Below are 16534 nucleotides of genomic sequence, written 5' to 3'. Positions count from 1 at the left end.
TGGTCCTGCTTTGAGCAGGGGGTTGGACTAGATGACCTCTTGAGGTCCCTTCCAACTCTGATATTCTATGATTCTATGAAGGTGGTGTTTTTGGCTTTTAAATTTAAAGAATGTTGAGTTCTAGTCCCTACTCACATTCCCCCTGCAAAACTCTCATTAGCCGCTCCTGGTCACTAGCTCCTCCGGTCGCTTAGAAGTGGGCTTTTTAAAGCCCTGGTCTCCCTGAATAGCCACGCCCACTGACATCTTCAAGAGAAAAAGGATTTGAATAGCCAAAATAGAACAAAAATTATTTTGACAAGGTCTTTACATAAAAACATAAGAATGGCCGTACTGGGTCAGACCAAAGGTCCATCCAGCCCAGTATCCTGTCTACCGCCAGTGGCCAATGCCAGGTGCCCCAGAGGGAGTGAACCTAACAGGTAACAATCAAGTGATCTCTATCCTGCCGTCCATCACCACCCTCTGACAAACAGAGGCTAGGGACACCATTCCTTACTCATCCTGGCTAATAGCCATTAATGGACTTAACCTCCATGAATTTATCTAGTTCTCTTTTAAACCCTGTTATAGTCCTAGCCTCCTCAGGCAAGGAGTTCCACAAATTGTGAAGAACTTCCTTTTATTTGTTTTAAACTTGCTGCCCATTAATTTCATTTGGTGGCCCCTAGTTCTTATATTATGGTAACAAGTAAATAACCTTTCCTTATTCACTTTCTCCACATCACTCATGATTTTATATACCTCTAACATATCCCCCCTCAGTCGCCTCTTTTCCAAGCTGAAAAGTCCTAGCCTCTTTAATCTCTCCTCATATGAGACCCATTCCAAACCTCTAATCATTTTAGTTGCCCTTCTCTGAACCTTTTCTAATGACAGTATATCTTTTTTGAGATGAGGAGACCACATCTGTACGCAGTATTCAAGATGTGGGCATCCCATGGATTTATATAAGGACAATAAGATATTCTCCATCTTATTCTCTATCCCCTTTTTAATGATTCCTAACATCCTGTTTGCTTTTTTGACTGCCGCTGCACACTGGACGTCTTCAGAGAACTATCCACAATGACTCCAAGATCTTTTTCCTGATTAGTTGTAGCTAAATTAGCCCCCATCATATTGTATGTATAGTTGGGATTATTTTTCCCAATGTGCATTACTTTACATTTATCCCCATTAAATTTCATTTGCCACCTCACTTTTTACCCCTTTCTCCAGATCATTTATGAGTAAGTTGAATAGGATTGGTCTTAGGACTGACCCTTGGGGAACACCACTAGTTACCCCTCTCCATTCTGAAAATATACCATTTATTCCTACCCTTTGTTCCCTCTCTTTTAACCAGTTCTCAATCCATGAAAGGATCTTCTGTCTTATCCCATGACAACTTAATTTACAGAAGAGCCTTTGGTGAGGAACCATGTTGACTTCTGCCACACAATTTATGTTCTTCCAAGTGCCTGACAATTTTATTCTTTACGATCACTTCAACCAATTTGCCCAGTACTGATGTTAGACTTACCGGTCTGTAATTGCCTGGATCACCTCTAGAGCCCTTTTTAAAATATTGGCGTTACATTAGCTGTCTTCCAGTCAATGGGTACAGAAGCTGATTTAAAGGACAGGTTACAAACCATAGTTAATAGTTCCGCAATTTCACATTTGAGTTCTTTCAGAACTCTTGCGTGAATGCCATCTGGTCCCGGTGACTTGTTACTGTTAAGTTTATCAATTAATTCCAAAACCTCCTCTAGTGACACTTCAATCTGTGACAATTCCTCAGATTTGTCACCTACAAAGGACGGCTCAGGTTTGGGAATCTCCCCAACATCCTCAGCCATGAAGACTGAAGCAAATAATTCATTTAGTTTCTCCACAATGACTTTATCATCTTTAAGTGCTCCTTTTGTATCTTCATCGTCCAGGGGCCCCACTGGTTGTTTAGCAGGTTTCCTGCTTCTGGTGTACTTAAAAAACATTTTATTATTACCTTTTGAGTTTTTGGCTACCTGTTCTTCAAACTCCTTTTTGGGTTTTCTTATTACATTTTTTGGCTTTTGACTTTTTCTTATTACATTAGTTTTTCCAAGAGGGTCCTAGCGAGCAGAGAAAGGAAAGAGGAGGATACTACCATGCAATTTTATCCTTCATCTGTTAAACTTCTAATTAGTATACATGGACATTAAAATGAATATTTTACTATGAAAGAATCTCATGAAAAAAAACCAAGACCATAATCTGAAAGCTGCCCAAAATAAAGCCTTGTCTGCAAAGGGAGTCATTCTTGGAATAGCTATTCCTGATTAATTCCATGTGTGGATGCTCTTATTCTTATTTATTCTGTAATAAACACATCCACACAAGGTGTTAATCAGGAATACTTAATTTATTCTGGATTTACTTTCATGTGTAGACAAAGCCTATATTCAATTTAAATGATTTCCCATTGTGATACAACTACTACAACTGCCACATTGTACCAAAGTGTTTAAGGAATACAAAATAAGGAACACAATTAGATACTAGAAATATCATTTCGTAACATTAGGAATGACTGCAACTCTGCAATCAGTAATTGGATTTTTTCCATTAACTGAAGCCATATTTAGGTTATGTCTACACTACACTGTAAGGTCTCCCATGTAGCCGCTCCAGGATGATGGGAGAGAGCTCTCCTGCTGGCATAATTAAACCACTCCAAAGGGTCGGTGGTAGCTATGTATGGGGGAGAGAGCTTTCCCGCCAACAATACTGTTCACACAGGTGCTTTTGTCAGCAAATCTTATGTCAGTCAGGAGGGTATTTTTTCAGCCCCTGACCAACATAGTTTTGCCAACAAAAGTGCTTAGTCAAGCTGTAGTTTAGAACACCCAGCTACCAATTTACTTGCTGATAAGTAATTGAGAAGAGTCCCTATCAATTTAAAAACAACAGATACAAGTTGATCACATAAGTCAAGAAAGTTAGTAAAACAGCTAATGGGGGAAAAAAATCTCTGCAGAACTAAGTAACATTTCTTCAAGAAGCAGATATCTTCACTTTCCATTTGTTGAAGGCTACAAATGAAGTATTTCAAATCCCTTAAACCATCTAATAAGAACACCTGGCAGAATAAAAGCCCCAGGTTCTTTCAATGACTGAACTTTGGACAAGTTACTAAAGGTTTCCTTTTACACAGTTTTCCCACCTGTAAAATGAAACTCAGATCCACCTTGTGAAGTGCTTGGATGAAAAGAAATGCAAATTGCTATAACAGTGAAGATCAATAAAGTTTTATATGTAAAAAGGAACTACAGTTTTGACATATTGAGGATATCAGTTAAAGCCAGGCGTAGTCAGATGTGTTAAAAGAATCCATGAACTATAACTACCCACTGGAAGACAGAAGATGCTAGCCTCCTTTTACAATATTTTAGTCCTCTCACATTTTCATGCAATTAGTGCAAACTGGAGTCATGCAATTTAATCTGAAGATTGGTACATTAATCTAGTAGTCTCCCATACAGAATTTGTCACCTCAGACCAATGACAAAAATGGACTCAAAACAAGTACTTTCCTTCAAGTTCTGCAACCTACTTCCCTCACTTCCAAGATCATTACAAAAAATCTTCATACCTGCTCACAGTTTTTTCCCTATCTCAGCACCAAGGAACATATCATCTTATGGCTAAATAACGATTTCCTATTGAATGAGTCCAAGTTCTTCCCCATCAGGCTTGCACATCTCCCAGAGAAATTGGTAGTTATTTATGAAGCAACAATTCTTCCCCTGGAAAGGAAGACCACTGAGATGGATTACTCAAAAGTAGTTTATAAAGATCCAAAGGTCTGAACTGACAGCACTAGGGATGCAGCTCCACTTTTTTTTATTTAGCCACATAGTAAAAGCAACACAGACTACACAATTGCAAGATTCTCTACACCATCCTGCCATACTGATAAGTCAGAACAGTGACTAAAAATACGTTAGTTCAGTCCTTTTGCCTATTCACTCCTTTACCACATTACTGGGGAGGTACATTAGGAACTGGACTCTGACCACCAATTTGTTTATAAAGACCAAATATAACTTTGTCACTAGGCAAGATCCAAACCAGTAATTTAGAGAGAGGCTCCATTTGCTATTTTCAAATTACCAATCTCCTAAACTATGCAACGTCTCTATTTTCTTAACAATGGAAGTTGATCCACCAAATTTTGTTCATAGAGCAGATAATGTAGGGTAATATACATTAATCGACCCCAAAGAAAAATGAGAATTAAGCTATTCGATTTAAGTAAAATTTTTGAAAACAAGGCAATCTGTGTGAAACGAAAGAACACCATAAAATAGCTAGCATTGGCTTGCGATACATATGTCATACCAAGCAACCCTGACCAATTCTAAACAGGATGGATAAATGAAATGAAATAAATTGTGGTGGAAAGGCTACTTGAATTTTGGCACAACACTTGACATAGTAAACACATAGGAGATTCATTAAGAGATATGAGAATTATTATCTGAATTAATATTAAATTGTGGATAAATCTCTCCCATGTGAGGGAATCAGCTATAGGATTACAGACTTGGTACCTAATTTGTGCGAGAGAAGACACTGCAGTTCATATTTATTATTTATGAAATGCTAGATGTGCCATCAAAAATTTGAACTATTAGTAATCTGTAGATGTACTTTTTGCTATTTATCTGGACTGTACTATGCTGTCACAATTTTAAAAAGTTACTGAAACTGAGGCACAATTAGGTTGAAACTGGAGAACTGAATTAGATACATGAATGAAGCAGCTAAGAAGAGATTAGAAAATCTAGTGTCCTAATGCAATTCATTAAGCAAACCTATGGATTGTATTTAAAAAAAAAAAGTCTAGGTAAAAATTAATTCAGGGGAGAATAAGACCCACTCGACCATTTTGCTATTTCTTCTTAAGATAGTCAGTGTCATTTGTAGCATCTAGAAACCATAATACCCAACTAGAGCAACACAAAAGCAGTGTTAAAAAAAGTAGAGAATACAATCTTCAAAAACATACACAACTCAGTTATCTCACAAGCAGATAGCACTGTATCAGCCAGAATGTCCGGACAGATTGTTTCACAGCGAGTGACAACTTTATTAACTAAGTTGATAAAATAATGTTTATGATGATCCACAACAGATATCCAAATTAGCATTGAATATCATTAACATTAGGAACAGGAGATCTGAAAGCCAAGCGTTCACTTGCTTGGTCCCATTCTCTACCACTGTATGTGAAAATAAATATAGAATCAAATGAAGTAAAAATCTTAAATGAATCCACATGTTCCATAGAATCTCTATAGACAGTAATTCCATCCTCTAATAAGAATATAACAGTAGGGATCTATTGTTGATCACCTGACCAGGACAGTGATAGTGACGATGAAATGCTAAGGGAGATTAGATTAAAAACATCAATTGCAATTCATCACAGTTTTAATCACACTGTTAAAAAATAGAATATCAATTGAAACTTATTAAATATTTTGGACTGTTTGCCACATTTTTGAATATATTGACTTCAAACACATAATACAAAGTGCACAGCACTCACTCCGTATTATTATTCTTGATTACAAATATTTGAACTGTAAAAATGATAAAAAAAATAGTATTTTTCAACTCACTGCATACAAGTACTACAATGCAATCTCTCCATCATGGAAGTGCAACTTACAAATGTAGATTTTTTTTCGTTACATAACAGTGCTCAAAAACAAAACAATGCAACACTACAAGATCCTACAAGTCCACCCAGTCCTACCTGTTGTTCACTCAGAGAAACAAGCTTGTCTACATTTATGGGAGACAATGCTGTCCGCTTCTTGATCACAATGTCCCCTGAAAGTGAGAACAGGTATTCACATGGCACCCCTGTAGCCGGCATCTCAAGGCACCTATGCGCCAGATATGCCAAACGTTTGTATGCCCCTTCATGCTTCAGCCACCATTCCAGAGGACATATTTCAATGTTGATGACACTTGTTAAAAAAAATAATAATGCGTTAATTAAAATTTGTGACTGACCTCCTTGGGGGACAATTGTATGTCTCCTGCAGTTTTACCCACATTCTGCCATATATTTCATGTTATAGCAGTCTCCCTGCAGATTTGACAAAACACAAAGAAGGTACCAATGTGAGATTTCTAAAGATAGCTACAGCACTCAACCCAAAGTTTAAGAATCTGACATACCTTCCAAAATCTTAGAGGGAGGAATTGTGGAGCATTTTTTCAGAAGTCTTAAAAGAGCAACACTCTGATGTGGAAACTACAGAACCTGAACCACCAGAAAAGAAAAATCAACCTTCTGCTGGAGGCATCTGACTAAGATGATGAAAAGGAACGTGCGTTGGTCCGCACTGCTTTGGACCATTATCAAGCAGAACCTGTCATTAACACATGCTCGGAATGGTGGTGGAAGCATGAAAGGACATATGAATCCCTAGCCCATCTGGCATGTAAATATCCCGCGACACCGGCTACAACGCCATGTGAACGCCTGCTCTCACTCCCAGGCGACATGGCAAACAAGAAGCGGGCAGCAGCATCTCCTGCACATGCAAACAAACCTGTCTGTCCGAGCAACTGGCTGAACAAGAAGCAGGACCGAGTAGACCTGTAGGCTCCAAAGTTTCACATTGTCCTATCCTTGAATGCAGGTTTTTTCTGCACATAATTCTACACCTGCAAGTTCATCCTTCATGACAAATATTGCACTTGCAATGGGGGAATTGAAAAATACTATTTCTTTTGGTTTTTTTACAGTGCAAATATTTGCACCCTGCACCCTGTGCTGCAATTCAAATCAATACATATGAAAATGTAGAAAACATCCAAAAATATTCAAACAAATGGTCTTCTATTATTGTTTAACACTGCGATTAATCACGCAATTAATTGCGATCAATATTTTTCATCACACAATGAATCATGATTAATTTTTTTAATCGCTTGACAACCCTAGTTATTTTATGGTTTCTTTTGTTTTTTGGAGGGGTGAGGAAGAAGAGAGGGAAGGAGAGCATCCTTCAAATTTGTCAGACGTCTACTAGCTAGCAGTTACAAAAGATGAAACTCCCAAGTAGAATCCAGGGACAGCACTCTTGATATAAATTGAGTATCCTGCTTTTTCCCCCAACAGCTTGAGGGGTGCATGAGTGGAAAGGGTAGGATAAAATACAATAGAAGAGGTAGATAGAGCACACAGTGTAGTGAAACAAATATGTAAGAATGTGGAAGGAAAAACATAGATGTTTGGGAAAAATATACCATGACTGATTACAATACCCCACGTAGTCCAAACAAGCTAAACCTAAATTCTATGGCAGAATCCCTAGATATCATGCCACTTTGATGTAGCATAGTGAAAATTCTGAAGTTTCTTTATTTAAATTAGAAGACTGAGATTATTTAAATTATAATATGTCAGTATGATAGGACCTGTCTTTGTTTTGAGATCCATTCAATTTTATGCTATGCCCACATTTTTGTATTTTAGTGGGATTGGATCTCTAAGCCAGCATGAGGATGCTAAAATAAAGTTTTAGAAATAGGTTCATATTGTTAGTATTGGGGCTGTCAAGCAATTAAAAAACTTAATCGCTGTTAAACAGTAATAGAATATAATTTATTTAAATATTTTTGGATGTTTTCTACATTTTAAAATATATTGATTACAATTACAACATAGAATACAAAAGTATTCAGTGTTCACTTTATTTTTTATTACAAATATTTGCACTGTAAAAAAGAAAAAAAATGTATTTTTCAATTCACCTAATACAAGTACTGCAGTGCAATCTCTTGATCATAAAAGTTGAACTTACAAATGTAGAATTATGTACAAAAAAAATGCACTCAAAAATAAAAAATGTAAAACTTTGGAGCCTACAAGTCCACTCAGTCCTGGTTCTTATTCAGCCAATCACTCAGACAAACAAGTTTGTTTACATTTGCAGGAGCTAATGCTGCCTGCTTCTTGTTCACAATGCACCCGAAAGTGAGAATAGGCATTTGCATGGCACTGTTGTAGCCAGCGTTGCAAGATATTTACATGCCAGATGCGGTAAAGATTCATATGTCCCTTCATGCTTCGCCCACCATTCTAGATGACGGGTTCTGCTCCACAACAATCCAAAGCAATGCGGACTGATGCACGTTCATTTTTATCATTTGAGTCAGATGCCACCAACAAAAGGTTGATTTTCTTTTTTGGTGGTTGGGTTCTGTAGGTTCCGCATCGGAGTGTTGCTCTTTTAAGACTTCTGAAAGCATGCTCCACACCTCGTCCCTCTCAGATTTTGGAAGGCACTTCAGATTCTTAAATCTTGGGTTGAGTGCTATAGCTATCTTTAGAAATCTCACATTGGTACCTTCTTTGCGTTTTGTTAAATCTGCAGTGAAAGTATTCTTAAATCGAACAACATGTGCTGGGTCATCATCTGAGAATGCCATAACATGAAATATATGGCAGAATGCAGGTAAAACAGAGCAGGAGACACACAATTCTCCCACAAAGAGGTCAGTGACAAATTTAATTAATGTATTTTTTTTTAAACAAGCATCAGCATGGTCCTCTAGAATGGTGGCCAAAGCATGAAGAGGCATACGAATGTTTAGCATACCTGGCACGTAAATACCTAGCAATGCCGACTACAACCGTGCCATGCAAACAACTGTTCTCATTTTCAGGTGACATTGTAAACAAGAAGCTAGCAGCATTATCTCCTGTAAATGTTAACAAATGTGTTTGTCTTAGTGATTGGCTGAAGAAAAAGTAGGACGGAGTGGACTTGTAGGCTCTAAAATTTTAGATTATTTTGGTTTTGAGTGCAGTTATGTAACAAAACAAAAAAACCTTACATTTGTAAGTTGCACTTTCATGATAGAGATTGCAGTACTTGTCTGAGGTGAATTGAAAAATGCTAGATCTTTTATCATTTTTACAGTGCAAATATTTGCAATAAAAAATAGAAAGTAAACACTATATGCTTTGTATTCCGTGTTGTAAATTGAAATCAAATATTTGAAAATGTAGAAAAACATCCAAAATATTTAATAAATTTCAATTGGTATTCTATTGCTCAACAGTGTGATTAAAACTGTGATTAATTATTTTAATCGCGATTCATCTTTTTTGATGAAATCGCATGAGTTAACTGTGATTAATCGACAGCCCTCATTAGTATTTAATAATAATTTTTGAATGTGTGAATATTTATTTATTGTTGCATTTATATTGTTGTTTTTGTTACTAGCTCTGTAAATTATGGAATGAGAGAAATGGGAGCCGCCCCTTTAAGAACAAGGTGAATAATACCCTCAGCAGTGTATGTGCTGCTGTCTGAGGAGGCCAGCTTGCTTTGGGAGGACTTGGCCTACAAGAAACTCTGAAGAAAGGTTAGAATTCCAAGAATAAACTGAGTTCTCATTCAAAATCTGAGCCTTGTTTCTGAAAGTGTAACAAATTCAGAGGGTCCATCAAGATTCTTTGTTCTGAACTACATATAGGGGTTGATCAGGCTAAAAGGCATACGTCTTTTAGTTCTTACAGTAGAAGCTCACACCTTTTAAGAACAAGAGGTCGGGGTTCTTTCCCCATTTCTGATGGCCTACAAAGCGAAATGCTGTTACATCAGCAGCAGAAGAGGAAAGTCCAGGGGAGCTAAGCAGAATAGAATGGGGCAGGGAGAACAGAACCAAATGGCTAGGAAATATGTCTAGGGAACAGAGAAGCAGGTGCAGGGAGAGAGTTGAAGGGGTACACGCAGCAGAGAACCCATGTGCAGGGGAGCAGAGGGAAAGTAGAACAGAATGAATAGGAGTGTGGATATGTAAAGAACTGCCCATACTGTCTACTTTGTTTAAAAAAAAAAAAAAAAAAGGGAGGATGAAACTTACCGCATTAAAATTCATTAAAAATAAATGAACTAAATTTACTTCGAATTGTTAGAAATTGTTGTGGTTTCCATATGGGTGCTATGTGATCCTGGAGGAAGGAAAATGGTCTAGACCAGGGGTCAGCAACCTTTCAGAAGTGGTGTGCCGAGTCTTCATTTATTCACTGTAATTTAAGGTTTTGCGTGCCAGTAATACATTTTAACCTTTTTAGAAGGTCTTTTTCTATGAGTCTGTAATATATAATTAAACTATTGTTGTATGTAAAGTAAATAAGGTTTTAAAATGTTTAAGAAACTTCATTTAAAATTAAATTAAAATGCAGAGCTCCCCGGCCTGGTGGCCAGGGCCCAGGCAGTGTGAGTGTCACTGAAAATCAGCTCGCGTGCCATAGGTTGCCTATGCCTGGTCTAGACAAATGCCAGTGGTAGAGGAGGTATCCACAATACAATCCTTTTACTAAGTAGGGTTCCACCTCTGGAAAATATTCAAGAGCCCTTAATTTAAGAGGTAAGCAAAGCACAAGCCAAAATGGCACTGCAACAAAACTTAGGGACAGGTGGTGGGAGGCAGTCTTCTCATTTGTTAACATAAGTGCAAAAGTATCCTTGAAATAGGGACCCTGAGAGCAGCAAAGTGAAACTGGCATGTCAGTTTCACACCTATGCTCAAATCAGGAAAGGCTGCAAAGGAGTAAGGGATTGAAAATGACTGAAGCCCTTCTGCCCTGCTGTTGACAGAATAGCTTCCCTCCTGCAGCAGCCAGGAGAGCTCCAAATTGGCAGATCTCATCTAACCAAGGCAAATATGAAAGGCGGGATCTTTCATTTAAAGTGCTGCCCTGAACTCTGCTGGAAGTTTGGTCTATTTCTCCCTTTCCGGACACCAGAGAAAGAAGGACTGTCTGTGCTGGGCTTCCTACTACAGAATTGCTTTTAAACCACACTGGGCTCATTCTCTAGACCCCTGCCAAAAAAAAAATTTTTTTTTAAATACCATCCTCAGGCTAGTAGATGGAGTCTTCTAAGCAATAAGGTTTGATTTTCCAGAGATGACAACTACCCACAACTCCCATGGAAGTAAAATTTAGATGCTTAGCACAAGTAAAGTTAGGCCCACCAGTGACTGTTTTCAAGCCCTCCACTGCAAAAATTTAATAGATTCTTTTGACTTCATTGATGGTAAAGGAAAAAGTAATAACACCCTCTCATATCCAGATAGATGGGCAATGACTGTCAGAAGATTTTAGACAAAACAATGAAGCATAGTTCCTCCCTGAATAATCATGACCATGGAAATGAGCAGAAGAGGAAAAATTGAAGATAGCACTACTGGAACCAATCAACCCACTGATCGCTCACCTCTCCTACACATATTACATGGGAACACTGCTCTAAAAAGGAGAAACTGAATAGCAAAATAAAGCCATATTCTAAGTTTGATATACGTAGAGGAAAATTGTAATGTAGGACATACTCACTGTATTAGATTAGCAGTGAAAATAAGAGTATCTCAAACATAAACAAACATTAATAATCAAGAAAAATATCATCTTGATAACCTGATGATGCAGACAGGAAATGTTGCCTGGGAAAGGCATATACATTCAAAGTTGTTGCATGCCACGTTCTATCCTTTAACTTTGTACATCTGTCTTTTCTACATATTCCAATGGTATGCTGCTTTTTCTGTATTGGACAACATATTAAGATTAATATACTCAAACATTTACTCATTTCTGACACTGAAGAACCATTTCCTTTGTCCGAAATGTCATCATACGTGTTCTTACTACAGGCAATACTACTCCATTCTTTGTTTATTTTAAATAAAACTTCTAAATTATTCAAAATGCAAACAACTGAATTAAAACAAACAAATCTCACATATTGTAGGCAACTTCTGCCCAAAAGTGATTTTTCTAAATTCTAAGTCATACACATGAAATCACAAAGTATACCTGAAACATATACAACAGAACATAAAGTGTATGCAACTAAAATGCCCAAAAGCAGGCAGAACTGTTACATATATACACCACATCTTCGCTGTCAGCTATACTGCCTCAAGATACAGGTACAAATTTAATCCTGTCAATTGTATACAGAGACTAAAAAAGTGACCTAAACTGAAGCCAAACTAAACACTTACATAGGGATAAACTGTTCCAACATCAGCTATTAAGCTAACTGCTCCAGCCCAAAAACATTTGAAGTTTAAAGACACACAATATACTTGAAATATATTCTTCCATCTAAGAAAACTGGAGTTACTCATGTAGTCCTTAAATAAAGCAACTATATAGACAATATTTATAGAGTCAAAGAGTTAAAAGTAGTTTCAGATACAAGTACTCAACACACTTCCGTACTGCCTACTAGACAAAGACTAAGGCTACTAGCATGAGTGAACTACAGTGCTGCCATGCCCCGTACCTAAAAGCCATGCTTTTCCAAAGAGCCCATCCTCCATCAGTCAGTTCTGCACCACTACTTTAAACTAATTTTGTCTTCAATAAATTCTACCTCTTCCAAGTGAAATTCTGCACCCCTCTTATTAATGTCTGGTCTCTCTCTGAAAATACCACCCAGGTCATCCTCCTCCTCCTGCATCCAAATCCTGTTTTATACATCATCTCTCCTCTATAAAGAAGAAATGGCTCAGGAACTGCTCTGCTCCCTGCCTCTCCCTTTATCTGAAAAACAACAGATCCAGGAACACTGCTCCCTACCTCCAGCTAAAAGGAGTGCAAGAGACCTGCTCTGTTCCTTACTCCCCACTCTGCTCAAGCAGAATTTTTCCTGGGCAAAATTTCTACTCAGCCATCAACTATTATCCCTTCCCCTATACACCTCAGCCCACTTGCTTGTGAAGGACCATACAAACAGAAAAACTAACTACATGAAAACAAACCAGCAAATCTGTCTACACACAATGCTGTCAAATATTCAAATTAAATAAATGGAAACAACAGGAAAAGTTTACATTGCAAATTTCCTTCAGTTATAGTAATCTTTGGTGCTAAATGTAACAATTGTAAGTGACAGTATTTTTAGACAGAAGTGAAATTTTTACATTGGTATCCTTTTAACAAAGTTTTTTTAAAAGATGAATAACAAATTAACCTAAAACCCAGACGAAACATTTGTTTAAGTGCATCTCACTGAGTGTCTTTATTCCCACCAATGTACCTAGGTATTACTGCACTTTTGTATCTTTGCCTTGCTTATGTATTATTGCACATGGGTCATTATGAGTTAAGGATAGCATGGTTATGAGGAATCTTGATTTCTTCACTTTTATTATTTAACAAAAAGTCATACTTCTTTGGCTATGATCTTTTCAAGTTTCAAACTAAGCATGACTGGTGCTAAAATACAATGGCAACAAGCACTATCATAAATTAGACAGAGCTATGCTGGTCAGTACTTGGGATTGGAGACTTTCGAAGAAACCTCAGTACTACAGGTGGTTGCTCAACAAGTGGTACTCTTTTAGTCTGTGTCAGCACTGAACCAGTACTCATCATGATGTAAGGAGCACTGTACTGTTGAAGATGCTGTCTCTACAATGAAACAGAACCGAGACCAAGGCCATTTGGGTCTCTAAAGGTCCCATGCTGGAAGTGAGGGATGGGAGGTTGTGATCTATTTCCATACCTGTAATAACATGCATACCTATATATGTCTTTAGTACTCAGTATATGCTTTTGTATTACATTAGTTTTCTTTCGGGGGGGGAGAAGATTTCATTTTCAGGTTAATAGTTTTTAGCAAACAAAAAGAATCCCAGAATTTACAATAAATAAGCTATTTACAAACAAAATTGTATTGCATTCTTTGCAAGAGTATTTTGCCTGACTACATCCCTGTGAGACTGACTTAAGACAGGAGGAAAGTTGTTTTTCACTTCCCCTCTTTCTTCCCCACCCAGTACTAAATAGTACTTAAAAAAAAATTATATATATACACATATTCTAGGGCAGGGTACAAATAGTACTTTTAAAAACACACACACACGCATATTCTGGGGAAGGATACAGAGTGATCCCAACACTGCAGTATGTTCACCTTACTGGTCACTGAGAATACTAATGATATCGGACTATCAATGTGTTAGTGAAAACACCACAAATTATTTTTACAGTAATAGATTATAACTTAGTTATTAAACTCAAAACAAAAAATATCCCAGAAGAGGAATAAAATGACGCAGACAGGGAAAAAGCAGGGAAACAATTATTAGGTCTCAGATAGTTTTAATTTAATACTTAAAGAATCCACCAGCTCCACGGTGTTCAGTTGTGTCGCCCATTTTAACAGCACCATTCCTCCTCTAATAGCTAATGCGCTCTAATTAGCTCTTAGCTTTAGTCATTCTTTTCAAATGAATTCCCCGTTGTCCCTCCCTAGCTTGGAATATGCGGGAGGGTTTCCACTGCAGACAATACCCAGCAACAGTACAAGGTCTGCCTCGGTTCTTCACTGCTGCTATTACAGCAGCTACATCGCGGCTGCGGAAGCTGGGCGGCGACACGCGGCAGGCAGCTGCCTGCCTCCCTCCCCCCCACACACACACACTCTCTCTTTTTTTTCTAGGCGTGGCACCAGGGGAGGGAGGCGTTCCACTCAGCCAGTCTCCGCCCAGCATGAGCGACGGGGTCGAAGAGGTGGGGCGCTGGCTGAGGGTTAATAGACTGGTGAAACTAGCAGCTTCGCCACCACCCATGTCTCCAGACAGCGACGAGACTTGCAGACAAAAAATGTGCACCACTGCACCGCACAGTGACCAGTGGGAAGCAGCAGTCAGCGCAAGGCAGCGTTTTCCCCGTCCCCCATTTAATATATATTGTTTTAAAAGACAAAGACGAAAATCTGCCCTGAATCAGCAGCTCTACGTCCCCGGGCGCAGACGGGAAGGAGCGGAGGAGGAGGGAACGGCCAATAAGGGAGCTGGGGAGCAGAGAAGGCGGTGGGGGGATGGGAGGCAGCGGACAGAAAAGGGAGATGAACTTGAGGAGGATGGGCGGCAGCAGCAGCGGAACGTGGAGAGACGCACATGGCTCTTGTTCCCAGCTGCTGCAGGCAGCATCCTCCTCGCATGCACACCTCGCTCTCGGGGCCACCAAGCCCAGGCACATCCCATCCCAGCAGAAGGGACCCGAGACGCCTCAGGAGGCCAGCAGAGGCTGCGGACAAAGGGGAAACTCCCTGTTCCGCACGGCTGCGGCAGATTGGGGCCGCCAGCGTTGCCGGGGAAGAAGAGTGGGAGCCGGGGTGCCCCTTCCTCCCCAGTTTATCCCCGCCACAAAGCCAGCCACGCCCCCTGGGCCGCTGCTCCCCTCCCTCCGGAGCAGGAACCGGGCCGCAGCGGGGGACAGCACTTACCAGCACAGCCGGAGGACGATCCCCTTCTCTTGTGAGCGGCGGCGGGGTGTGCCCGCAAGGGGCTGCTGGCAGGGGGCTCCGGTTTGGGAGGCAGGGGGGCAGGGAGCTCGGGCTCCTGAGGGGGGGGCGGGCTGGAGAAGCAGGACACGACGGGGGGCCTCCTGTCCGGTTGCGGCTGCTCAGCGGCTATAGGGCGGGGGAGTTCCCCGGAGTCTTCCAGGTCCAGCAGCGGGGCGGGGGCCAAGGCCATGGCCGGCAGCTTCCTCTCCATCACCTCCAGCTGCTCGTCGAAGTCATCGTCGTCGTCCTCCTCCTCAACTTCCTCCTCCTCCTCCGGGTCCCGCACGAACTGGTACTGGAAGCGGGGCTGCTGCGGCCGGGCTGGGCTGGAGGAGGAGACCAGGGGGGACTGGTCCTGCTCGTCCATGGTGCTGGGGCCGCAGGAACAATGAGTGAGCTGGGCTCTTCTCCGGCGGCTCCTCGGGCTGCGCAGCTGCCGTGGTGCCGAGCCTCCACGCCCTGTTGAGTCAGACTTGGGAGGGGAGGCAGAGCTGACTCTCCCCGCCTGAGAGTAGAGAGGGATAGCCCGGCTAGCCAATGGGAGGGGGAGAGGAAGCAGGGACACACGCGGGGAACCAATGAGAGACGCTGCTACTGCTGCCGCTGCCTTATGAATATTCAACAGGGGATGGATGCTGGCGAGTGAACAGGGATAGAAAAGTCGGATGAAGTTCGGTGCAGAGAATGTGGGTAGGGCGAGCCCTGAAGGGTGGAGAGTCTGTATTGGTGAGGGGGAAGGGAGACCCAGTGGAGGGGCAGGGGGCTGCGTGTGTTTCTGAGGGGAGCTGTGTGTGATGCGGGAATGGGCACAGGGACCATGAGAGTCTGAAGGTTGCTTTCTTACTGTAAAGGGACAGGGGAGCTCTATAACTGAAGGGGGCAGGGGAGAATGGGAGCTCTTTGTGTCTGAGGGGGGGAGGATGGTCTGTATGGCTGCAGAGGGTGGGAGCGCTCTGTGAGGGGTGGGGTTCTGTGTGTGTGTGTACAGCGGGGCGGGGAGGCTGTATAGCGGAGATAAAAGGCGTGGAGAAGGATGGGTCCATTTCAGGGTGTCGCCCCTAGGAGGATCAACAATAGCTCCCAGTCTGCGGTTCAGACAACAGTCTGCTGCGTGCCAGACATTTTGTGGCACAAAACTTTTTCTGCGAGGGGCGGAGGGA

The 16534-nt window shown here is 40.7% G+C and overlaps 1 protein-coding gene across 3 annotated transcripts in view; it reads right to left on the bottom strand.

The window, feature by feature from the left end:
• The window catches only part of RTN4 (reticulon 4), an 85776-nt gene extending 69906 nt beyond the window's left edge, over window positions 1–15870 (bottom strand). For 2 of the 3 annotated variants that reach the window (XM_034764317.1, XM_034764318.1), the window contains exon 1: window positions 15315–15858. In XM_034764317.1, coding sequence (XP_034620208.1) covers window positions 15315–15741 — 427 coding nt within the window. In that variant the 5' untranslated portion in view covers window positions 15742–15858. Of the gene's footprint in view, window positions 1–15314 lie in introns of all 3 variants that reach the window. The other variant, XM_034764316.1, reaches the window with a different exon arrangement.
• Between the last annotated feature and the right edge of the window lie 664 nt (window positions 15871–16534).

Source organism: Trachemys scripta, chromosome 3 (genome assembly GCF_013100865.1).
Source record: "Trachemys scripta elegans isolate TJP31775 chromosome 3, CAS_Tse_1.0, whole genome shotgun sequence".
NCBI classification, from domain to species: domain Eukaryota; kingdom Metazoa; phylum Chordata; order Testudines; family Emydidae; genus Trachemys; species Trachemys scripta.
Note: the sequence above shows the minus strand (reverse complement) of the source record. Positions and strands in the feature narration are given on the sequence as shown.